We start from the raw sequence: 26672 nt of genomic DNA, 5'->3' as shown, positions 1-26672 counted from the left end.
CGTTAAAAAAAAAGTCCATTGACCTAACTGATGAAATATGCGTGAAATATTTTGTCAGGTTAACCGCATTTAGAGGCGTGACAAGGCGCTTGACACGTAGTCGTGTGCCGCGACAAATGTAAACAATCGCTTAACTAAATCGTGTTATGGTAGCCTTCACTATTAACGCCGCACCGTCGATGATATTTAAAAGCACTTTACACGTTAGCGAAAACGTTGGAAATAATAACAAAATTCTCGTTTCATTTTTACTTCAACTTCAAAAACGTGTTCAAACTATCGCAAGTTTAATGTTCTTTCTTTTTAATTCACTGCAAAAATATTTGTCGATTGCTAAATTTGTCTTTAATTTACACTTACTGTTTTTAATCAGTTTATTTATTATTTTATCTTCATAACGATATTTTCAAGTTCCAAAAGTTGAATTGAATCACGTTATACTATTTGCAATACTCCTTCTGCTGCACAAACTGCGCTTTTAATTGTGAGAGCTGTTAATCGTTGTGAACAAGGTTTTAAAAAGTTTTAAAACTGCGCGGCGGTAATTACTGGCGAAGCGAAAATATTGCGAGCACGACAACGTGTCGACAGGGCGTCGCGTTAGCACGTTAGCGTGCATTCTTTCCCTGCGTTCATTACCATAACAAGTAGTTTCGTTAATCAAATGTACGAAATTAATAGCGCAGTTTAGACTCGACGTTCCAGCCGGCAATCACACGGCCATTACAAATTGCCAGCAATTAGCGCGACACCGCCCGCCCCTCACCTTCGTCCCTCATGAAGGCGTTTTTTTACACTTCATACGTAATTTTACAACAATGAGCAAGTCTAAACATTTCCTTTGTAAAATGCTCATGACTTCAAATCAGTTTTATAACATACCAAACTAATTTTATTTATCGTTCTTGGTAAGTTAAAACGGTTCCATTACATCACAAAAAATTAGCTAGAGTTCGTATGTAGGATATCAAAAGCTTCTACATAGTCTAGTGGAATAAATCAAATTTCCATTGTTATTTTTGGTTGGTTACTACGGATGGATACGACCGGCGTCCAGTATCTTTCGACGAATAACTAGTTCGTCTATCTAACTAGTTCTACGCTACCTTTATATAATATGCAACGTAATTAATAAAGATAGCACCGATATATTTAATAAAAGTTTTTATGGTTTACGTGAAGAAACGTTTAACCACTGTCTCGCCTTGTGTTAAGTGATGACAAGTTCTAAGATGGTACATGCTTGAATAGAAGAAATCTAGTCACTCGTCTCGAAGACTCCTAAATTACAGTTTGCTTTCAATCAAAATCAAAATCAAAAATCAGCCTTTGTACTCGTTTCTGAATCGAGTTCAAAGCTTCGAGTTGGTACTTGGCCGACCTATCTCTCAAATGGATACAGTATTTTACTTATGACCGGACTTGTCATACAGACTTATGAGCAGTCCTGGTATAAAATGCCGACGAACCAGAATACTCAGATTTTTATCAGCTAAGCCCTAAGATTATAAGCTTTAAGTTTATATTTGATATTTGATGTTAGTGTTTTACCTAATAATTCGAGGTGATCAGTCACCGGTACTAATGTACTTTGAAAAGTCGGAAACAGTTGGAAGGGCTTCCGTTTTGCGGTGAATATGTACGCCCGGATCTTGCCGGCGTACATATACACCGCAAAAATTGATTGCCAATTGCTTGGAGCAGCCATCAGTGACTACTCTTATCACTCGGTCTTTCAGTCTGATATTCATGCATGCAAGCCAGAGGATAAACCGTATGAAGGAAGCTTGCTGATATGGCTATCGTATCAGACCCGATATCGTATCAGATTCGATATTCAAAAAAACGGTAGTTCTTCACTCTTTTGATCGATAGTTTCACTCCAGACGTGCGTGGCATACGCAAGAAGATCCCCAGTAGACCGGTTTTGGCAAAATCCGTATTATCGGTCACTAAGATGGTCATTGGTCTCGAGGTAAACCAGCAATCGACTACATAATACACGTTCCATAATTACATCTTGCAGAGTATAGATGTGACTGAGATAGGGCGATAGTAAGCGGTATCGGCATTAATTCTTTTCTTAAGTACAGGTAGCACGTTTGCAAGCTTCCAAAATTTCGGCACGATGGTGCATCCCTGAATTTTTTATCTGACGACGGGGTAGCCTTTTGTTTGAGCTGGCATACTACTTGGACCCTCAACTATCAGTCGGTCATTGGAAAACCGTGCCTCGGATCCTACTGCTCTCTGAAGCTAGTCACTCGATAATGTCATCAACATTTTGTATCTGAAACTACTGTGCATGGAACAAGGCTATTGTTCTGACCTATTCACTTGAAGTGGCTGCATCATACTGGAATACGGCTACGTGGCTTTTTTCGGTGGGTGGTTACAAGGCGCGTTTAGCATCACCCAGAGGTCACGTTTAAGTATCGAGACTAAGGGCGCGGGGACCCCAACCACAAGAATATTTAATGTAGAGGCCACCGAGCTTTCCTGCTGCATCTTAGGCTTTAAATAGAAGTGTTAATCTAATCACTTATTCCTTTTTAGAATTCTATGCCAATGATTTTTTACACATATACTTAAATCTCTATGTTCGGAAGTTAAAATTTTGTTTTAATAACGCGTATAAGCGTTATGTAGTTTTAATAAATTGTATAATCCACTTTAAATACTTTTTATTTACTTTTTAGTCAAATAAAATTGTATCTTCGTAAAATACTTGCGTCTTGTGCGTCTTTCATAGTTATTATTTTAATAACACAGTTGCATAGTTATTCATTAAGTAACGTTTATATTCTCTGTTATAAAAGATATTACATCTGTCTTTTGCATCTAAATTGTACATTCTAACACTCGACGGTAGACAAAAAAGATCCGTGGCAAAAGTCAACGATCTCACTCTCAGACACGGTCTAGAATACTTGAACCACGGAAAACATTGACTCAATGTGCGTGTACTACGTCTGTGTTGTAAAAACTCCGAAAAAGCTTTTTGAGCATTTCTTTTTTCAGTCTTTGCATTTACAAATATTTGAGGGCAACATTGACAAACAAACCTCGCAATACTCAAAGACAACGAATAACTGCACGAAGAGAATTTTTCTCTACTTTCTTAGAAAATGCTAGTCTTTAGATGATTATGTTATTTTACCACAGAGCTCTGCCCGACAATTGCCTCCAGCTTTAATAATACAACACTGAACGTGAAGTAATATAATTCCAGTTTTTTTATTCACATCGTCATCGTAAATAACACTGTTATATCTTTCTTTTCTCTACTTTCTTTGGTTATCCATGGCTACGAGATGATAAAAGTTTTATTACAAAACAAAGTTCCATAAAACAGCTTCTAAGTTAAAATGGAAACATTTAATATGAATTGTGCAAAAAAAGGTTTCACTTATAACACATCTTTGTTTCTTTTTCATTGATGTTTTCTTAAAACATCAACATTTTTAAAGAGATTCATAGAAGATCATCGAAGTATCTCGAAGAATTACTCGACTGAAATGACAGTGGTCGGGGCACATCGCTTGTGACCACTAGCCGGTAGACGCAGCGTGGATACCCTAGTAGATGCACTGACGTCGTAAATAAGGTTGCAGCAAGTCACTGGGTTCGGGCAGTCATAGACTGGTCATTGCAAAGCGATCTTCGAGGGAAGCCTATGTCTTGCGTTGGGTGTTAACCAGCTGATATGATATGATGATGACTGATTTTTAAAATACAAACATTATACTTAACATATTAAGAATAATATGAAACATTTAGGAGATTTCAAGCACATTTAACTCATGCTAAGAACATTGCTTGAACGTAAAAATCTTTGACCGTTTGCAGATTGTCTGTCCATTCGTTGCAGTCGATTTGCAAATACTTATCTTTATTTACTCAAAGGTGTACAAAGCTCTCGATTCCTCATCCTTTGAATGATGTTATCGCATTCTCCAAAATATTTCGCTCTTTTTGATCAAAATTCCTTATATTTGCCTTTGCGTTCTGCCTTTTCCTACCACATCACAATTCTTTTGTGGTGAGATAAAGCTTTCTAAAAATGAATGTATTTTCGTAGCACCTATAACTTGAAGCCTTAAGACGTGTTACTTACATTTAAATACTTGTACTACTCTTTAAGCGTTACCTTATGTTGAAATGTTTATTTCGGTGTCAATAAATACTACATATTTTATACAGAATGACCACATTTAAGAAACATATCTCCATTATCAGTTAAAAGTTACAAGTAAATAGTTAAAAGTAATAAGTAAAAAATACATTTCATGAATTATTACTGAGAAAATTAAATTAAAACAAATTTTGTAACTTATCGTTACCTACCTACGTAATGAACATCAGGTTATTTTTCACGTTACTTTACTAAATGCTGACGTGAAATTATTTTATATTATAAAACAGAATATTTTTAAAATGATTTGCTTAGTCACAATATACACGGATGTATTTTATTATACACAAATTATTATTATGACATGATATGTAGTTGGTAATTATAATATAATAATTTGCCATCCATTAATGCAAGGTACACCCTATCCAAAAATTAATGGTTTTAGAAATTAGAGATGAAGCTATGATAATATAGTAATAATGAAGATCTTAATTAATAAAATGTTTCGTAATTTCTTTTTTATTAATATGCAGATAACTTTTAACGATAAGACTGTTTGTCACAAAAAATAAGTGCAATAAAAAACTGTATTTTTCTATTATAAAGTGTATTCCGTTTCATTTAGATATATAGTGACAAAGAGTCTACGAATGACGAATGAACCACATATAAAACAAAATGAAACATTTCTGTACTAAGCACTGTAGCAGTAAAATAACGAAGTAGAAAATTATGAATTAAGCAGGCTGATGGGTTTCTTCGCGTAGTACTTAAAATTAAATCTTCAAAGAATTGTAATATTGTGAAGCCGGTTTCGCGCTGATAGTATAAATTTATTCACGCTTCAAGTTTTAAGAAGACGCTTAAGATGGGATAAAAATAATCAAGATATCATCGCATTGAAAATGATAAAGAGACAAATTTAATTAAACTTTTCACAATCATTATCAGATAACAGTGTTCATTAATTTTTAATGTCTCTTAAGTCGAGTCGATGCCTGATAATTTTTGCAGAGACTCGGAAAAGCAGGAAATGATGTAAAATTTATCTCCAAACCTTCGAAATTACTTTGAAGCAAGTTGGCAAAGATATGAAAATCTGCGAAGGTTTATAACTTGTGGAGAAAATTGTTTTTTCCCAATTGAAATTAAATTATCATCGGCCTCGTTTCCATTATATTAGGAAATTTGAATTATATCTAGAAATAAGAATAGTACAGTGCTGGAATTTGGGGATCTTTTAAGGGCGTGAAATTTTTTTTCATTAATAAAGGCTTACAGAGTGCCACCGAGTTATTTGCTCTACGAAGTATTTATTGAAGGGACGGTCCGCTATAACCCGAGAGGAATATAACGCATTCAAATATCAAGGAAATTTATCAACCTCCGAGCATTGGGCCCAATACGCTTGGGTCGGTTATGGCGTATTACAGACGAAGACTCGTCAGCTCTGCGCCGGAAAAGTCAATTTGACGCAGATTACGAAGCGTCTGAGGGAATCATCCTAAAATACGAATGTTTGTAGATATCTTTGTAGATATGAATAAAAATGAAACTATTGTTAAACTTTCATATACAATATTGATAACCGTAAACTAATATAACAAGTTATATTGGTTTCATGGAATGCCTTTTTTCATGTTTCATTTCTTTTTATATGTAACACCTGAAAATATTGAAAATCATCTCAACTTTTATGGATTACGTACACTTATAACTGGAAATGCATTATCAAAGACTTTCTAGCTCTTGAGTATTCGCAAACTAGATGAATTTAATATATTAATTCAAGACAACACAATATTCTTTCTTAATAAAGGATCGCCAGTTATTGTCGCTAAGACAAAGTAAAAGAAAAGTGTATGTATTATTCGGATTAAAAATTTAAATTTTTGTGTAAAACATTTGTTTTATATCCGGTATTTAGTAATAAACGTTAACATATGACCCAGCAGGTGATTTGGCACGCCGCAAATATATTATTTATGATCACAATAAATTTTTAATATTCTACATATTATGTACATAAAATATTTATAGCTACTATTAGTTTAATTAGCATTTATCTGTGTAATTTCTTTTAACTAGTTTATACTATTATTTTGCCGCCATGATTTATTAATTTCTTATTTAATTCTTTTTATAGTAATTCATAACAGTTTTCAAAAACCAATTTTGTTCGCAGGTTACATTGATTCATTACGCCTGTTGTTAAGGCCAATCCTAATAATTTATTTTAAAAAAGAACATAACAATACGTCTCATATAGAATAAATAAGATTTATATTTAAACTTTATTTGTACCCGAACGACAATCGTAATAATATCATATATATACATCATATCATACTCATCATATATATACATACAGTATATTCATAAACGGTGATTGGAAATAGCTGTTAAATTTTTGAAGCTTTTTGCTGACAATTAAGCTATACATTCATCACTTTAAAGTTTTTGCGACTATAACCAATCAATCTGTAAATGGAATAATAAAGTTCAATTAAGTCAAATTAAAAACCAGTGTTTAACCATTTCAAAAAAATTACACACGGTGCAAAAACTTATCGGTACAAAAATTTTACAGCGATATGTTATATATATACATATATATGCCACCAAAAATTTCTCTAGGAGTCTGGTAGTAATAACAAAAATATTACGAGTTCTTAGCTTCAAAAAAACCTACCCGGGGTGATTCAGCCAACATTAAGTGAATGATTTCTCTAAAAATAACTTGAGTGCTTATCAGTGTTATGTTATGTTATGTAATACTTGTATATCAATTTTAAGCTTGTTTCATATTTATATTACTTTTACGATGAGATTACATTTAGAATCTTTATAGATAGTCACAAAAATATTATTGATTAATATAATGTTAAACTTCAAGACTTCAATACACACAATGGTCTGTTAACACCTATGCACCAACTTAAACGCGGCGCCTTTTTAACGAAACGTAAACGTTACAAAACTTTGGTAAATATTTTTATTCGTAGTTATTATTTTGTGTTAATTTGATAAGAATATAGTATATTTAAAAAAAATAGTTTATTGGAATACATTATCTTTGAACGAATGCGAATCATAAAATTAAATGTCATATTCAAAGTAAAATATAAGCTTTTGCAATATCTAAAAGGCGGTATAAATAATAATTCTCTTGTAATATTAAGGTATATCAGTAAATAATTGCAAATATCGGTTAAAACAAAGCGACGTATGGAGCGTTCATAAGTGCCCACTGAGTGGATAGTGTAACTCTATGGGCGCGCTTTGCGACGATGTTCTATTACAAAAGGGAATTGGATCTTGATTCATTGGGTCGGAAAATCGGCAGCGTACCTTGATAATTTCATTTCTGTACAATTTGACCGCGTCCGTGGTCAGACGATTCTTGGGGGCCTCCGCGGACCCGAACACAATACAGGGACTTCCCCACGACGCTAACGTACAATACCAAGCTTTTATTGCCTCCTTTTACAATCTTCCATTACCTCCGAGGCACGAGCTCCTCTGGGAATCGGTTTTGTTACAGTTTTTTCCTCTTGAAAGACTCGCGACAACTAGTTACTGTTGACACGAGATTTTATATCATTTTGTTCGCCTCTATGTATTAAAACTACTGATCTATTTAATAAGTAATAATTGATCCATTATTCTCTTTTTACCTAAATTAGATTTCCAACTATATTCTGGTTCATCACTATATATCTGGATCCATTTAAGACTTTAAATTTGATATAAAAATTCCTTATGCTAAGTATAGGCCAGTTAAAAAGTTTCGATATTTCAAAACAGAAGGTTTGAGAGGACATTCCTAATAAATGTGTGTTTATTTTCAAATTATAGTTCTTATAGGAATTTGAACTGACTGTTTTTTTTTTTTTTGAATTATCTATAATGGTTTTTTAAAAATTATATGCAAACAAATGCAGACTGCGAGAAGCAGGCGGGGACAGCTACGGCTATAATCGATTTATAATTTTTTATTTTTATTTTTTATATACAATAATGATGTATGCAAGACTTATTTGTTCTTTGAGTTGTATTTATTTATGTTTAACATTCAACATTCGAATTTATAAATTATTATGTATTTAATATTCGACCTTTTAGTGCGTTATTTATAAAATGAACTTTGTTTTACACGATAGAATATATATACGTCATTTCATAATAGTAAGGACATAAGTATAATGGGTGGTCTTATCACACGACGCAAATTCTTCCAGACAACCATAGTAATGAAACAGTGCAATGATAAATAACGGGTGGTTAACGTGTACACATAGACAAGAGACACATATGTGTATAACGTACATATGTATGTAGCATACATTTTACGTTATATGTACGAAGAGAATTAATACAAACGCACGAATATAGAGTATTACATTAGACTATTTTTATCGTCCGTTAAAGTAACATCGATTCAACTCCCAGTCCGGCTTTTAAACAGATTGTATTGGTGCAAATACGAAGCGGGAAAACTGTAAATACACTTGCCGGCACAAATTGAAAAATTTGTAAAATTCATGAATATGAATAAGTATTCCGTTCTCGTGAATGGGACATCAATTATGCAAAATGTACTCGTATTGCATTGATCGTGCTACTGCGACGCGGTTTGTAGCAAGTTCTATTCGATGCAGCGCAATGAGCACAATCGAAACCTGTTCACCTACGTATATCCACATACTCATGTAATGTACAAATATTTTAAACCGTAATTATCATAAAAATGTCCACCTATTTAAGAAATCAATTTAAGTGTCATCGTACCTCAATTTTATCGATTATTATTTTCAAAATAATTTTTCCTATTTGCTTTATATTATAACTTATCAATTGTTACGTATATCACTTCTTCAAACTTAAAACAAAAAACGTATAAGGTTTTTAAAATGAAAGTAAATTAACTTTGATTAAAATACACTTAGTTAGAAGAAATATCACATATGTATGGGTAGTATTGGTCCACATGTTGCATATATTGGTCCTTTTCTTACTTATGGGCAGTGTTGGCCCAGCGGTAGAGGGCCGAGATTTGCAATCGTAGGTCGCGTATTCAATTCCCGGTATACAACCTTGAAGAAATACACTTTGTACCTTAATTACATAGGATTGGGGCTGGTCACCAACTAGCTTCCAAAAAATGGGCAGCAGCGTAATCTACGTACCATGATAACAAACCGCAATCGCCAACCTGCCTGCAAAGCGTGGTGTTTCCGGTATATCACTCTATAGATACCTTTGGGAAAAGCCTATGCCCCTCAGTGGGCGTCTATAGGCCTAAACGATAACAACAACAACAGCTCGTATATAGTTGCACAATCACAAGGCATGAATGATAAAAAATATGTATGTACGAGACCTAAAAGTTAATACAATTATGGTTTATCACAGTAACAATAATAATGAAGACATTCTTAATTCAAAATCATGAAATCTCCGTACTATTTAATGTCAACTTGAATTTTATTTTTGTATTGCAATTATTCAGCCTTAAAGATTTCTTAAGAATGATAATTCGTTTTTAACACAACGTTTATTTATTTTACAATTAATCAATAAATATTGTGATCACTGTGAAATACGATTAATATTTTTCTTTCTATTAAATCGCTATAGTCCTTTAACCATTACAGTCTGTCGGTAGACAAATAATATTTTATTCAGCGAGAAATGTATACTGTAACTAAAGCCTTACTAACTAGTAAGGCTAAAATTTGGGACTTCACGATAAAGTGCCTACCTAGTATAAAGGTCATACTACGAGTATACATTAAACAAAAGTAAAATTTCTTCTCTAAATCTAATATATAAATTTGTAACATTATCTATTTGTTTATGTAAAATATTGCTAATATAATACTTTATTAAAGTGATAATTTATTGGACCTAAATTATATTTGTATTGTAAAAGATATAAGTAAAATTAAGAGGAAAGAAAGCGGACCAACAAAGAGCTCGATATCGCAAAATGCATCATGAACGTGTTCGACTATTTTTTGCGTATAAAACTGAGGAAAGCTTCACAACAAAAATACCGCGAGCAACGTTTCCGATAGCGTCCAACGAAACTCCTGACGCGGCGTTCGGAGCGGGCGTTGTCAACTTCAAATTACAGGGCACAGGAATCGGGGCCCGTGCACTTGGGCCCGCACTTCTTCCATTCAAAGCTTTGTGAGGCTGCGGGCTGTTTTTCAGCTTAACTTGCACTCTTTGTTCGTGCTACAGTCGAAATAGGATAAAAACTAGTAATCGCAACGCGACGTCGAAACTAACAATAGAAATGTATTGTTATTCTCTTACAGTGTGCACTGGGGACCATTGAATTGGCACAATCAAGTTATTAAATTGTTAAACTATTTTATTCTATTCAAATGCTGCAATATTTAAAAAAAAATATTCGAACAATTATTATTAACATTAATAAAATTTCAGAAAGTAGAAATGTAGTTCGTAATGAATTCTTCAGATCACTAACTAGAGATAAAAAAGTAGACTCTTCTAGCCATCCCAAGTACTGCTGATATCATATATCATATAATCTTTTGTGATGTCCGCACACTCTTTGATGAACTGATTTAAGAATTATGTGAGCAATGGTTTCTTTCGATAATAGGCAATCTCTGTAATTCTCACAGTCATTTGTATTATTTGTGAAAATATATGGGGTGTGCAGTATTCTATTGTTTCAACAAAGGTTAGAAAATGATTGCGATTTCATCAGAGAATTTATAAACAATATTTATTGACCACTTTTTCAAGCCGACTTAATTACAATTAACCAAATGTTTGTTATATGACAATTTTTTACGACGATGAATTGATAAAACCGTTAATGTCTCGAGTACTGGTGGATCTCGTCTTTTTAGCAGATCTAAAACACTGTTAGTGTTACCAAAACCAGTGTACCACCTTAGGAAAACGCGTACTACATATCTAACGTACAAGTACAATTGATTCGATGGCAATTTAATTAAAACTCCCCTGAACTCTTCGTTTGAAATAACTTCTTCAATTCACTCCTTAAAAAGGAAGTTATTAACGCTAGTTAGCTTTCCTTGGTGTTAATTCAAATAGGACGAGTAGTCGCTTTTTTATATGGTACTGTTTAGAGACGGGAGTATACAGTAAAAATGATGTAATAACGCGTAAAAACTTTCCATTAAACATTTGCGTTGCGAATAAGGAAATCAAATCGTGCATTCTAGATCAATTCGCAAAACCCGTGCACGTTCTCTTTATAACCATTGAGTGGAAGATTGCGAAATCTTTAGAACGCTCGAAATTCGTAATCTCGCAAAAATGTATGCGAGTGACGCGTGCATAGCTCTAATGAACAATACCATACAACATGGCACGCTTACAAACGTTTGAAATAATTTACGGCAAAGGTTTGTTGCATTTGCATAAATATTAGGTAGCGATAGACGGTAATATAAACATTCACGTGATAAGTGAAATTTATGGAAATTTCATGTAGGTATTTGTATTTCATAATTTAAAAATGAAAATACTGTTACGAAGTATTAGGGTTCACGTAAACGGCCAATGTCGTGCCCTGTCGCATTTCCACATTGAATCCGTCTTAATTTACATACCATGTGTATGTTTTTACCATATAATTTTGGACACAATCAGTTTAACTAAACTAAAACCTCGTCGCTAAAGAAGTACAATTATTATTAAAACTATATGAGAAAATAGAATAACAAACAATTTATTTGTTCAATGCATTAATGTTTATTTTTCAGGTTACACGAGGAACAGCAACGTTGCTGGTAAATTATAGACATTTGTTGACGTCATGACGTACTCCCCGGTCTTTACAGGATACCTAGTAACAAACTACATGGAGTTAGTATTATAAATATTGAGAGAAATATATAGAATATTAATAATATTTCTGTCTACGTTAATATGCAATACATGTGTATAATTACGTTTTATCCCCAGCCTAGAACTTTCAATAAGATTTTTTTTTCTGATGAACGAAATAGCTAATACGTTTATCTGTCAGACCTCGTTTCGACGCTGGAATTTTAATTCCCTTAAAGCTTTTTGCGAATTAAATTTACGACGGACGATATAATTTTATAGCCTCTAAAAGTATTCTTTTAAAATGAGAGCTGAAATAAATTGAACATTCGAACTAAATATTCTGAAGATATTAACAGCAATTGAGTCGTAAGAAATCTTTGCGAAAGGGCTACAGCGCGATATTCGCCCATTCCGCTAGGAGCAACTCTATCCGAGCACGTTCCGTCAATAATTTTCTTAGAGCATCACAGATCTCGACCGAGAACAAATCGTAGTGCAGTAAACATCGAATAAAGCGGCTTGTCTATAAAATATTATTCTTAGCTCTTTGCTTTTTGTTTTTCCATCGAATCCCGTTCCACAAGTGGGCAATAATTGAAAACGAAACTGTATTGCGCGGAGGCGAGATCGCAAGACTCAACATAAAGGCGCTCAAAATAGATTGAACGTATAAAAATTTCAGTCGAAATTCGCACAAACCGCCGCCACGGGAGGTGCGCTGTATCTTTTTACTCTGTAACCTTACTTTTTATTCCATTAGCGAGCGTGTGAAGCCCCTATAGCCAAATATTGTGGAATAATAGAAGCTGTTTAGTAATGATAATACGCTACGCAGCGCGCGCTACACTAACCTAACTGAATTAAACTTGTGCGCAATGAATTTCGTGTTTATGCTTATTGCAGCAGTAAATGTGTTTGTTTTCAAGCTAATCTACGTGTCGTGTATTTTTTTTTATTATTACGATCTATTTACTCCGTTTTCTCCAGTACCCTTTCATATATTCTCGATATAAATCATTTAACACTTTTGAGCCTGTAAATGTACGACGATAACCTCATCAAACATCTGATGAAAGAAAATTGCTAAAATATGTCATTAAAATAATACAAATGCGTGTATTATTAAAATATGAAAAGTATAGTGTCGGTTTGAGCGAAAACTGTCATTTTATATTTTGATATCGAGATATTGTCACTAATAGATCATATCGGTTATTATCAATAGATTTTTCCAGACAATGTTTTATGTTAGAATAAAACCGTGATTATTGACGTCTTCAGCCATTTTAATAAGAAAAGAAATAAGACTCACCGGAGGCAGTAAATTATCTTAATGATTATGAAATTTCCAAAGTAGCGTTTTGAACCATTCTCACAGTGGAGAATCCATAATTTTGTTCAAATGTAAATGTAGGAAGGAACGTTTTAAAATTAATACTTGGCAAAAGTATGTCACAATTTAAGACCAGGAAAATCCAGAAGCGCTCCAAATTGTAATCCTCTTTGAAGCTTTCTCTTAGCTTTATATGCGCAATGTACAACGCTATTGCTCTAACACGAAACTTTTTATTTCCGCTTATACCGAGTCAATCGTCCGCGAACATTTTTCAGGCAAACTTTAACAGTGGGGGCAATCGCTCCTGAAATTCGAAAATGAAATCGTTCCGAGCGTCGCCAAGATTTATCGATGAATGTTTGAATTTACTTTGAAAGTTTCGGGGCATAAAACTTATGACACGTAATCGTATATTCCCGTCAAAATTTCTTATACAGTAATAGTTCTTGCTTTTTCACTCAATTTCTACCTGTCAGGTTGTAAAATGGAGGTTTTGTCAATAAATTGTCAAATTAAAAGCTACTACCAAGATTTACTTTAGTGCTGATAAAATTGTACAGTCATACATTCATACAAATGTAGAAACGTTGGTGAAATATATAATAAAACGACCATTGAATGACCGTCCAGAACTGTTTTATGAGGCTGATAAAGGACGGCGCGGCGACGTAAGGTGAGCATACACGTACCGCTGCGGTGACAGCTGGTGATATATGTACAGCAATCTGCCACTAGTTATTTTAAAATGAATTTTTAAAACGATTTTATTATGTTAAAACTAAAAAAAAATATTTACTATGTATCTTCAAAATATACAAACGTATTGTAGTCACATATAAAATATAAATAAATACAATGTATGTGGCTGTGATCACTTTACTTTTTGATTTAACGTCACACTATAAAATAAGGTATTTTTGGTATGATTTATGTCAAATTTTAAATAATAATCAAAATCAGCTTTTAACTCTATGATTTTAAAAATAATCATAGGTTTTTTATTGTTTTTTTGCTGTTTTCACGTCAGTTTTTACATTTGTGTAAAACATTAGCCATGAGCAAAATTTAAAAAAATACTCGAATTAATTGAAGCTTTCCCGAGTTTTGCGCTAATTTTTGGGAAAAGTTTTATTTATATGTAGAAGATTATAATAGCCTGAAATATGTATAGAACTATAACAGGACTACGCTAACGATAAAATGTTTTTCAGGCGTCATTCAAAGTTCCAATAAAGATTTTAAACCGGGTTTTGTATGGAGCCGATATTTCATTTCATCTCATTCACACCGCGTCTAGACTTCCAATGGCAGGATTGCTTATGTGTACCTCTATAAATAATACATGAGTTGGAAATATGAGCAGAAGCCTTCATTTTGTACGAGCCACTAGTGAAATTAACAAATTTTTATTGGCATTTCTCCCATACTCGATCGCACACAACTGTAACAATTTAAAGAGTCCAAACGAAATAAACAAATTGGTGGTCAAATACCGATCAATACGGTATGTTTTCTAATACAGAGGACATATTATCGTTTATCGCACTCTCCTCGCACATACATATTGAATGTACTTGACATCGCCATTTCTTTTTAACACCGACCGTTTTTTTTACGCGTCTCGAAATAGTTCTTTTATAGGATCATTACTAACCACTTTTGGATTCGGTTCAATTTCTTATTTGTCTACTCTTTTCACATAATCTTAAATCAGGCAATATACATTCGAAACACTCAACAAGATTATTCTACACTGCTTCATTTCAGAATAATATTTCGCTATTTTCGCATGATGGACTATTCTGGAACACAAAGATAGGTCTTAGTTATAATATAATGAAAGTCATTGGTCTGTTGGAAACGATTTAGTTTCCGTTGACACGAAAATCAGTCACTCGCTGATATGTAATGGTGTCTATTTGTTTGTGCCCAGAATTGCAACGCTTAATCCTTGGCACGTCGCTAACGGCATGTCTGTATTATATAAGCCATCTGATCGAGTTCTTGCTGGGAATGCACGCACACGGCTATCGCATAACTTCTTCAAGTCTCGATAAAACTTTTCTATTGCTTCCAGTGTTTTAATATTTCATACATGTCTTACGAAGTTTCTGGTCTCTATATTAAATTGATATGTCCGCATAAAGATACACGTTGAGAATTTTGAATAATTGATATATTTAAACACATACATATTTTAGATTATAAAATAAAAAAAGTAACCAGTTTACTTATGTAACGCAAAAAATTTACACCATTGTACTTTTTCTCCTGTGACCTTTCGCAAGGCGTTTTATTTCAGATTTCATTTACCTTTTCTTATACTGCGAGCCGTAAACTCACTACGTAACTTCAAATGATTGTTCTCTAACAATAAGGCAAGAATAAGCATTATACGAAAAGTTTCTTTGAAACTACGCAGTGAAGTCATTCGTAAGATTTTGCTTATAGATCTTATTTTTCTTTATTTTATTCTTACTACCTTTAATTAAGTCTGTATGTGACTATATTTATAGTTTTGTATACATAGGATAACAACTCACACATGTCGAGTGGAAACGATAGGCAATGGTTATGTTACGGGATCGGTACTATGTATGTACGCTTACGATCCACTTTCTGCACGAGATTCGCTGGTAAATTTAACCAAATAGGCTATAAGAGTGAGTGGCGAACTGTAGCGAATGCAACACAGTACACGAGTGGTCTTGTTAGACCGACCCAATCTGGTTCGGCTCTACGCGACCATAAACTCTCGCGTACATTGCCACTGCTATCCCTATGTATAGACTTACAACTATCCTCAAATCGATTTAACAACTATGTTATCAAGATTAATATATATTCTCTCTTTTACCATTCGATTTAAACACTCACAGATACATAAATATTTTACTGTTTTCCTATTTAACTTACTTTACTTTATTGTTAGTAAATATCGTTTTATTTTTACCTCATTTTTAATTAAAGTTTACAGACGAGGATTCTGAGTAACACACAGGTACTGAAATGACGGGTAAAGAAAATATTAATATTTATTAAACACTATGTATCGACAGAAATAGATATCTGCGATACATGCCGGCGAGTCTAATGCAATAATTACCAGTAATTAAAACCTATGTGTCCTACCAACATGGTAAATCATTAAAAGAAAATACATAAATACACTTAGTTCTACCTTAGCAAGATAAGGACACAAAAGACTACAAGATAGTCGTAGCTGCGTTTGTCCTTTGTTATATTATGTATGTAATGAAAGTCGCAGTATCAATGAATAATGTACTCGTAGTAAGACTTCTATCCGCATAGTGGACAACCTCGTTAAGGTCCTATATATATCCAACATGTATATACACATATCCTATATGTCCAACAGTTGATGACTTACAGCTGTAACAATGATATTTTCGATAATTAACTTTAATTATCGACTATATTAAACCATGAATAGTCTTAAAATTTATGAAAAATACAGAGAAAGTAATATATACATATTTAATAGTCGTTTCAAAGCTAACACCTATTACAAGGCATAGGCCTCCTCCAAAGATATTTATGGGAGTAATATCATGATCGCCACGCTTGGCAGGCGAGTTGGCGATCACAGTGTGGTGTTTGGGCACGCAGAGAATATTGCTGCCTATCCTCCAGTAATTTGTTTATGTGGCAACCCTGTATAAAAATGCATAAAGTGTGAATTATATACAACACTCTAACCCGTAAATCCAATACGCTACCTAGAATCACAAGTCTCACTCCTCTGCCACTGAGCTACACTGCTCCGATCTGATGATCATCATAAATTATCACCTGCTCTATACCAAAAGGTAGAAGTAAATATATTTCTCTAAATTACAGTTCATGTTTTAGTCTCTACGTTGCATAGATTTGTAGAGCGAACACGGACTGAAAGCAATAGCACAACTAGTGTACCACTGACTTAATTCGGATAGCTGTAGTGACGTTTAACTAGCGCTGTAAGGCCGACCGCTCACACTGATCGCTCTAACAACTTTAGCACTCATGAAGATTGCTTTGATAGTATGCAGTCCAATCTTTCCATTACTACGAATAAAGTTTCTTCCAACGTTTTGAATTATATAGCTCACAATTTAAAACTTATTTACTAAGTATATATAGTTTTTATCAACATATACCTTTCTAAATTTAACGTATCCATGTTTGATTCGTGGCGTCTCATGTATTATAAGATGAAAAACCCCGTCAGTTATCAAAGAACAGAGAATAAAATCAATAAAATTGAATTCCTAGATTAAAATAGAAGTTTTGTAAAGCGGCGTGGTAAAAGTTGGGTTTTTAAAAATTCTGAAATATGTAAATATTTGAACTACAAACTCTTTATAAATAAAACAACGATTTATCATCCAATAACAAGCGTTACAATATGGTAGATTCTTTATTAATTTCTTAACATTTTTAAACCTAACCTAACTGAAAACGAGAAAAAAAGGAATTAAAATTCCGTTTTTTAGTCGTTTTTCTTCATCAAAACACGAGAAAATAATATAAAATGTGAGAATGTGAAATATATGACATATTAGTGTAATGGTTGCTTAATAAGTAGAAAACGTTGGTAATTTAATCAATAAGCAAAAAAAAAATAGTATAATTACATTAGTCAAATATTAGTTTCTATTTAATCGTCAACACTGCAGAGGAAAGAAATTTTATTTATCGTTTCTAATTAGCTTATGTAAATCATTATGTTGCAGTAACTGTCGTTTCAATTAACAGCCAGGATAGAACTGAAAATGGCGTCGTCAGACGCCCGGACATAATTAGATGGATGCGCCGCGAGCAGGTAAAGCAGTTATTGGCAATTTAGCAGAAAATAATTATGAAACTCATTAACAGACGTTATATCTTAGTTAATCTTCTCATGTAATAAGGCTTAACAGAGTTTTCATGTATATATCGTATCGGCAGAAACAATTACTGCGACTCAACCTACAGGATTCACGGCGTATTTGCGTCTTATATTTATAGCGAAGGTTTTGGGAGTAATTAAGTACATTTGAGTCCAATTCGGTAAATGCACTAATAAAATTATTTGAAATTCTGTTGGAATTTGAAAATTAAACCTTTTCGTGACACTTATAATAGTTTTTTTATCATAAAGTTTAAATTAGGCTTTTAAATTTTTTCAGACCATAGACGCCCACTGCAAAACATAGGCCAGCCCCAAAGATATATGGGGGATTTACAATAATCGCCACGCTTAGCAGGCGTGTTGTTGATCGTAGTGTGGTATTTTAGTATGCAGAAGACGTTGCTAGCTATCTGCTGGAAACTTATTCATGAGTAGTAGCAACAATTTCCATGTAATTAATGCAAAAATGTGTTATTTCAGATAGTATCTCGATAATCGAACCCGTGACTTACGACTACCGGTTTCAGTCCTATGCCTTTGAGCTACCATTGCTAAATTACATACATTTAGATAAGTAATAACAATTTATTAACATTGTTTTCTATTTCGAATCGCTTTACTAAACTACTAGCCAAATTTGATATAAATAAGATCAATTTGAGCTCCCCAATCTAACATCTTAAATATGAATATATGAGGGTAATTACTTTTACAAAGATTCCTATATTTTTTTATTTATTTATCATAAAATACAAAAATATGTGCATAACACTACACTCGCCAAACTTTCATAGTTGATGTCTAAAGCTATGACATTCTTAAGCAGTTTTATCATTTCAAAATCTGTTAACATGAACTAAATTAAAACCCCTTTAATCAAAATAAAAAAAGTTGTATTGCAAATCTATTTATAATTAAACGCATACTTAATAAAGTTTCAAGACTTGTGTATGAAATTGAAAGAAAATATTTTTTTATTAAATTAGTTTCTTAATAAGACCATTACTCAATTAATCAGCATTTTTTAATTTATTCTTTATCTGATGCGATAGACGAATATATTTTATATGTGCAATATCTGTTTTAATCTATAAATTAAAATAATATAAAAATGCGCCTACTAGATATCATATTAACCGAAGGTTTGTATGCACCGTAGCTGTTAAATGATTGAACAATCTAAGACGTCACACCGGTATCGAATTATCTCCGAAACGATCCGAAGTTGTAAGCGCGATAGCCTGGATGCGCCGGCCTATCGTCATATCATAATAACGCAGGATAGCTTCATACGATGGCCGATTAATGAAGCCGACGTAGTGCTCCGCAGAACGTTGCCGTAATAGTTTTACGACTAACCCCTCACCCCTCACCCCTCTACATCCACAGCCCTCCCAACGGCCCGCCGACTCAACTACTTGATTATGCATCGCACACTTCCAACCGATTATCGAACTAGTAATGAACGTTACCGCGCACGAAATTTAGTAACTATTAAAATGTTCTATCTATCACTAATTATATTCTGAGAAGTTTAATACGCTCGCTTTAACGTAGGTAATAAAGGTAAACAGTTCGCTAGAAACGTACTCCATTTTTTTTCTTCCATTCATCTTGTCTTTTTCTTTAGACCAACCTTAAGCCATATCAAAATTTGAGGTTTTCAAACATGCCCTGATCTGAGAAGACCTAGCGACAAACTCGAACATGTTTTTCTTTGATAATTACTTTCACGAATATTTTAACGCAATGTTTCAACTCGTAGACGCCCATTGCAATGCTTATGCATCTCCCAAATATATCTATGAGAAATATACCATAATCGCCACGCTTGGCAGGCGGGTTTGCCATCGCAGTATTGTATTATGGTTACAGAAGACGCCGTGTATCCTCAGGAAACTTGTTTGTGAGCAGTAACTATGTATACGAGTAATGTTCAAAGTGTGAATAATAATATTTTATCCCTGGAATCGAACCCGTCACCTACAATCGCAAATCTCTGTCCTCTACCGTGTGATGTGATACAGTTTATTCCCAACCAATGACATCACTAAGAATTCATTATACTTTAGTACGAATCTTTAGCTATTTTTGAGTAAAATAAATTTCTCAGGTTTATTGTGTGACAACGTTATAAGGTGATTTTTGAGACTTGATTCTATGTATCTGGCTGAAACGAAATAAAATTTTACATAACATAAAGTCAACGTCACTGGTTTTTTTATTTATTTGCATATTTCACATTTTCACAATGATCACATACTTCTGAATCACTATCACTTTAAAATTATAGAAAGGCAATCAAACGATCTATAATAATTGATATATAATGTAATTGTATTTAAATTTTTCGTATTAGTACATTTTATTATTAATATATCATAAAATATAAAATACCTTATTTTTCTTACTCAAAGATTAATACAATAAATTTACGTAGGAAGAATATAACACCCGCAGCCCTATTTTAGTTGCAATACAACTGTGCAATCAGTCAGAATAATTCGGCACTGAACCACGACGTAGTTATTACGTTAGCCGGACTGATGAGAGATTTGCAGCGATCGGGGGCTGAAATATGCTGATAATTATATAGACTAAAAGGTATCCGTTACATTTAATAATTTTAATTAAGAATAAAAAAAATAAACACAGAATAAACAGATTATAAAAACAACAGCTGCAACACTTGTTTTATTATCTATATTAATAAAGTAGAATAATTTTGTACAAACTTAGTTATTCGTTATTAAATTTCTATGTGTATATATTCCGGGAGAACCATATTAAAACTTAGATATTTGGTTCTTTATCAAACATTATTTTATATATCAACTTATTATATCCTTTGTAAACAGTTTATTAATAAATATAAAATAAAGCACATTTGTTTAAGAAATCCTTAGTTTATGATGTGTATATGTAAAATAGAGATTTCTTCTATCTATTTCTAAGTGTTCCCATTTTCAATACGAAAAAGTATTAGTAAAAGTAATTATTAATTTATATTTTATCCACTATGAACCTTTTGGGGCCGAAAGGTTCTCGAATGGCGACCTCAAGCCGGTCGACGCAGCGTGGGTTGTCCTTCCGCTAGATCCGACCATATAGTTAAGGTTGTGGGAAGTCACTGGATGCAAGCAGCGCAAGATGGATTAATGTAGCAACCTTTAGGTGAAGCCTATGCTTTGTAGTCGGCGTTCAGCGGCTAAAAAGAAGGAAAAGGACCAGTGATCACATGTATACGTCTCGAGAATAATGCCAGTAGAGTACAATGTGATTAAGACAAGAAACGCATTGAGCACCACTATAATGGTATCATTCAACTCATAAATAAGGAAGTTCCCAATGTGGACCTGAGAAGAGTAGAAAAATTCAGGCAGGTTTTTTTATTTATTTATCTGATTACCGTACAAAAATAAGAGGCTATATTAAATTTTACAATAAACTGGAGATCGATTTAAATCAGTGCTATTGGAAATATATGGGGGCGGTCTATGGCTGAGTCGAAGACAACGAACAATTGTATGTTGAATTAGAGAATTGTTTCCCGTCCTTTTTTGAACCATGAAACCAACCAGCCTTTAATTTTTTATGCCTTAAAGCGAATAGGTTAAACTCATGTCCATTCTCAAATTAAAACCCCCTTAATAATCAAATTGTCCCTTTATAGGGCGTGGGCCCCACATTGGGAAACACTTTATTAGAGCGTTCATATAAGAATACATTAACGATATCTGTACCATCGTGATGAATATTTCAGCCATAAGACACAGACTGCTGGATATAGATCTCCTAGACCTAGATTTCTAATAAGATCATCTGAGAACGGCTAACGTCCAACATTTTCGACTTTATGAATGTCTTAAATTGGTACATAGTCCTTTATGAACTGTACAGAGTTATTCAAGAATTAACATTTTTAACGGAACAAAATAATGAAGAATAAAATGTAAATCGTATTCAACTACTGCCTAATGATTCGTACACTCGTGAACGATTAAATACCTTAGCCACTTGCGAATCTGTTAAGATACGACGTCGCGAACGAAGGAGGTGGCGTCTGCACTAGGGGAGCAGGGGAGGGGGATTCGCAATCCCTCTCATTTAACAGCACTCCATTCCTCTGTAGGTGTTTGCCGAAGCGATTTCGAGGAAGGATCCTCCTTTTATGGTGCTACTTACAGTCTCATAGTGATTCGCGGTTTTATTTCGGACGGCTCGTGTAATGGGGCGAACATTTTTCATGCTGCGCGAAAAGCGAACCCAGTAATCTTTGCATTTACGCCGTGATCCTTTATTGATTTTAGATTTTTAGTGGAAAGCGAAACGAATGAAACGAGCGTGAATGGAGACGCGCTCTGTGAAAGCCGGTGTAAGCCCCGGCGATGATATAAACTTCCATTGAAACGGCTATATATCTGTAACGCTAAGTTACAAATAATCTAACATGAATGAACACTACATATCTCATATATATGAAAGCCGAACAATATTCAAAAAGTTAGTACAGCTAAAATTAAAAATAAAGATTTGCTATATCTACACATCTGCAAATATTTTTTTTTAAATCTTTGTCTAAATAATGGTGATATATTTGCTAAAGAACGAAATATTTAAAGAACAAAAGTCACAGCAAAACGTTAACTGCCTACGAAATCTGTGTTTTCCGAGGCAAGAAAACGATATTTCAAATCTTTAAATTCATTAAAAGCTACATCCATTTTGGCACCCGTAGCGATTCCGACTTTTCTTCTTTTCCCTGTAAAAGGAACTTCGACATTAATAATAACAATATACGACTTTAACACGTACTTTTCAGCAAACAGCCCTCATTTCCTTTAAGCTTAACAAAAAAAAAACAAAAGAAAGGAGACCCCCTATTAAAATAAATAAAAGAAAATAAAGCACCGACCGCAAATTATTTCACTTACCTACTTCTTTTTATAAAAATGCGAACGACGCATTAAATTTTAGGGAGAAAGGAAATTCCCTTGTAAGCAATATCGAGCAGGCAAATTTTTCAGATATTGCCTTCAGGTAGCGCACATTTATTATGTACCCGAATATATTACTCTTGATTCATTGACTTTCGATATTGATTTACTTTGCAAACATAAGCTGTAGTTAAGTCTTACAATCCGCAGAGAACAAACTAACGGGCCTTTCATTTGAAGAATTAAGAGTGTTGCACAAGTGTGGCTTCGAGCAATAAACTTTAAGGAGACATAATGTTTCTCAACCTATCAAAAACTAAACGGAAGGTTAAAACAACTTATCAATGGTCAAATTAACTGTATAATCAATTATTTAAATATTGGACAATTTTTGTTTTTCTTGTATTAAATCTATGGTAAAATATTTATGGATATGTATATTTTTACTAAATATCGTAAATTTGTATGAGTTGTGATATTTTGCAAAATACGCGCTTTCTATTGTTGTTTACGACAGGAAGTTTTAAACTGCTATCACTTTCGGGACACCGTCCGGGGCCAGTACATCTCGGCCTTTGCCGATGTCCGCTTGATTTACGGTTACGATAAGGTGTCGACCTAAAAAGTTTCGTGCTTCCCCTGGACGGGGAACACTGTCGTGTAAGATTTAAAACCGAAAAAAAAATGGTACGAAATATTGCCGTCCCTCCCATTTTCTTTCTACTTCGTAACGTGTTTCTTAGCGTCTCAAGTTATTATCGCAAAGATGATGGGTAAACTTTTCTACATAATTCAACCTCTTTGTGTCATAAAACAACGAATATATTTCTATTAATTATTAAGATTTTCCAATAACAGCAACCATATATATCTTCGTATATACAAGTAACTATAAACAGAATAATATTTTAAATTACGTTGAATTGTAATGCGACACCATAATAGATGGCCCATTGCATTCAAATTCTTAGTTGAGCTGCTCGAATATCGCTCCTTTGGATATTATTTCGGGACGCTGGGACGCGGGGCAATATTGAGTTGTGAAACCGACGATTTACCTAACAGAAGACGCTGTTAACAGAGGAACTTCAGCTCGACACTTTGACAACTTATTTCTTGTCATGGAAGTTGCTAAGCCACTCAGTTTATGTACACAGCGACTTGATTGTTGTTTGGTACGATAGTGATTGTAATAGCTCAAGGGCTGCGATCAGATGTTTGGGGATTGAAAATCTGTTTTGGTTTAATTGTTTTCAACCAAGCTTGATATTGCTTTGCTATAAATTAAGCTTGTCACTGTCAAATATATAATAACATAATATTTCCGACTGCATCACTTGAATACTATTTTTCAATTACGAGAACTAAAGTTATAGCTGCAACGTCGACATACGTAATGTTTCCACAGGATATGTGTACTCAAACAAAAGCAACAGATTGTCAATTTCTTATTAAAAATATACTAAATAATACATTCTTTTTAATTAAAACAAATTAATTTTAAACAAGTGGGGAGAGTTATTTATTCTATTGGTGAAGTTTAATCTATTTTATAGTATGCAATCCTAGCGGTTACATATGGGATTTCTGATCAAAGATTCCTGCAACCATCTACTTCTGAACGATATGACCTTGATAAATAATAACATTTCTACTTGCCAATTACTTATATGCAAGACATCGATTATCTGATAAATATTTAGCATACATTAAATTGCGCTGGGTACGCTAGATGAAAAGCGAGTTTGAGGCTTGCCTGCGTTTCGCAGAACTCTCGCATAAGCTTACACGGAATTCGATTGTATTTAATTTTTTTTTCTGGAACGTAAATCGTCATTTAATTGTGACGAAAATAACGTTAGCAATGTGTGAAAACTTGATATCAAAATAACAAGCTTGTAAAAGGAGTTAAGCAAGTCATAAACTGGACGCTGAAATCCTTTCTCATTCAACTCGTCCAAACGCTTAATTCAGTTGGAATAATTTCGAGTTCTATTGTTAAGTTCTAAAATTTGAAGTCCAACATTTAAATGCTTACAATTCAAAGGTAACCACAAATTTTGTAACGAGTATGCTGCTCTATAGAATGAAACTTATTTGTAAACCGATAAGTTTTAGTGCGAGTTGGGTTGGTCAGCTCTCGGCGAAACGACTGCGGAGGCCCGTCCGGGGGTTTTATGGGTACGCGAAACAAAAGCTTTTTTATAATTTAACTACCGTTATAACGCACCTATATTTATTCTATTTTTAACTTTTTTATTTATTCTATTGTATTGTTCTCAAAATGAGACTTTATGAATAAGACCTTAAGAATATATTTTATCATAATATTAGCCGATAGACACCCACTGCAAAGTATAGGTCTCTCGTTGCCCGCTTTCAGTGAGTTCCTGCGTCCATAACCATGTCGTCAGTCTATCTAGTGACGAGCCTACCCACACCGTGACTACTTGCTCGTGGTTTCCATTCGATCTAGTTAACAAAATAACTAGCAATAAATTCATAGTGATTTTGAATATGAATACGGTAGAAGTAGCAGCGATAACTCTTCATAATCGAACTTAGGCCTGTCAAGATCGAACACACTTCATTTTAGGAACGGGAACTTCAGGAAAAGGCAAGAATTTGGTAGAATCAGTGTAGGTGAATCCATGAAATGCTGAGAAGTAACGCTTAGAGAATCAGATAACATCTATAGTACATTAAAGTAAACTCGAAAGATGTCTTTTCAAGTTCATTCATTTACCTATTTTTTATATTCTAGAATAATTTACAAACAGTATTATATTATTAATATTTTATACCAAGTATTTGGTTGAAAATTATGGAAATTAATAATATGATGTACGTTTTCGGAATTCCGGTCGAAATGTATAAAATAAATTAAACTTACCTCGACCGCCTCGTTGTGGGATCTTTCATAACCATAACTTCTGTGATTTCACCGAATTTGTTAAAATAGTCTCGTAGGCTTTCTGCAAAAGAGAAATACAATTATTTACATTTAAATAATCTATATTTTACATAGGGCTAGTTTTAACGAAAAATATTTTAAAACTCTATGATGATTAATATTTATAACATAATTATAAAATTTCACACTCTTGTTATACTAATTTATTTATGATTGTTATTTGTGTTTAAATTAAAACATTACTAATGTTCTACTAAGTAGATTGTCATAACATTTCAAACTACATAAAAACTTTTGTTTATTTAACGCGAGATTCTTCGATTTTCAAGACATGAAATAAGGCGATGAGAGTACTCTACAAATGACTCGAGGAGTCGTCAAGCAGAATGTTTGAGAGCGTGTGCTCGACATCGGTTGTTTATCGTGCCAACTCGAGAGAGATTTGCATCGTCAAAATGCGAGAGTATTTAATACCGTGTTTTCTCCATTTAATATTGACTCTCCTCCTCAAACGTGTACCGTTAATACGTGTAAGAAACTGCTAAGGTAGAGACGTTTGCGGTCGCACAGCTGAATTCACTAATGGATAGGGTGGGTAGTCTCCCTTTAAATAT

At 33.6% G+C, this 26672-nt stretch overlaps 1 protein-coding gene across 4 annotated transcripts in view; it reads right to left on the bottom strand.

The window, feature by feature from the left end:
- Rbp6 (RNA-binding protein 6) overlaps window positions 1–26672 on the bottom strand; it is a 511568-nt gene that overhangs the window by 264660 nt on the left and 220236 nt on the right. For all 4 annotated transcript variants that reach the window (XM_068773329.1, XM_068773331.1, XM_068773330.1 and 1 more), the window contains exon 3: window positions 26038–26119. In XM_068773329.1, coding sequence (XP_068629430.1) covers window positions 26038–26119 — 82 coding nt within the window. The remainder of the gene's footprint in view (window positions 1–26037; window positions 26120–26672) is intronic.

The sequence above is a fragment of the Battus philenor genome, unplaced genomic scaffold (genome assembly GCF_028537555.1).
Source record: "Battus philenor isolate CCGP_79_NKW_IND1 unplaced genomic scaffold, ilBatPhil1.0.hap1 SCAF_6, whole genome shotgun sequence".
In the NCBI taxonomy this organism is placed as follows: Eukaryota; Metazoa; Arthropoda; class Insecta; order Lepidoptera; family Papilionidae; genus Battus; species Battus philenor.
The sequence above is the reverse complement of the archived record's forward strand: the minus strand, read 5'-3'. Positions and strand labels throughout refer to the sequence as shown.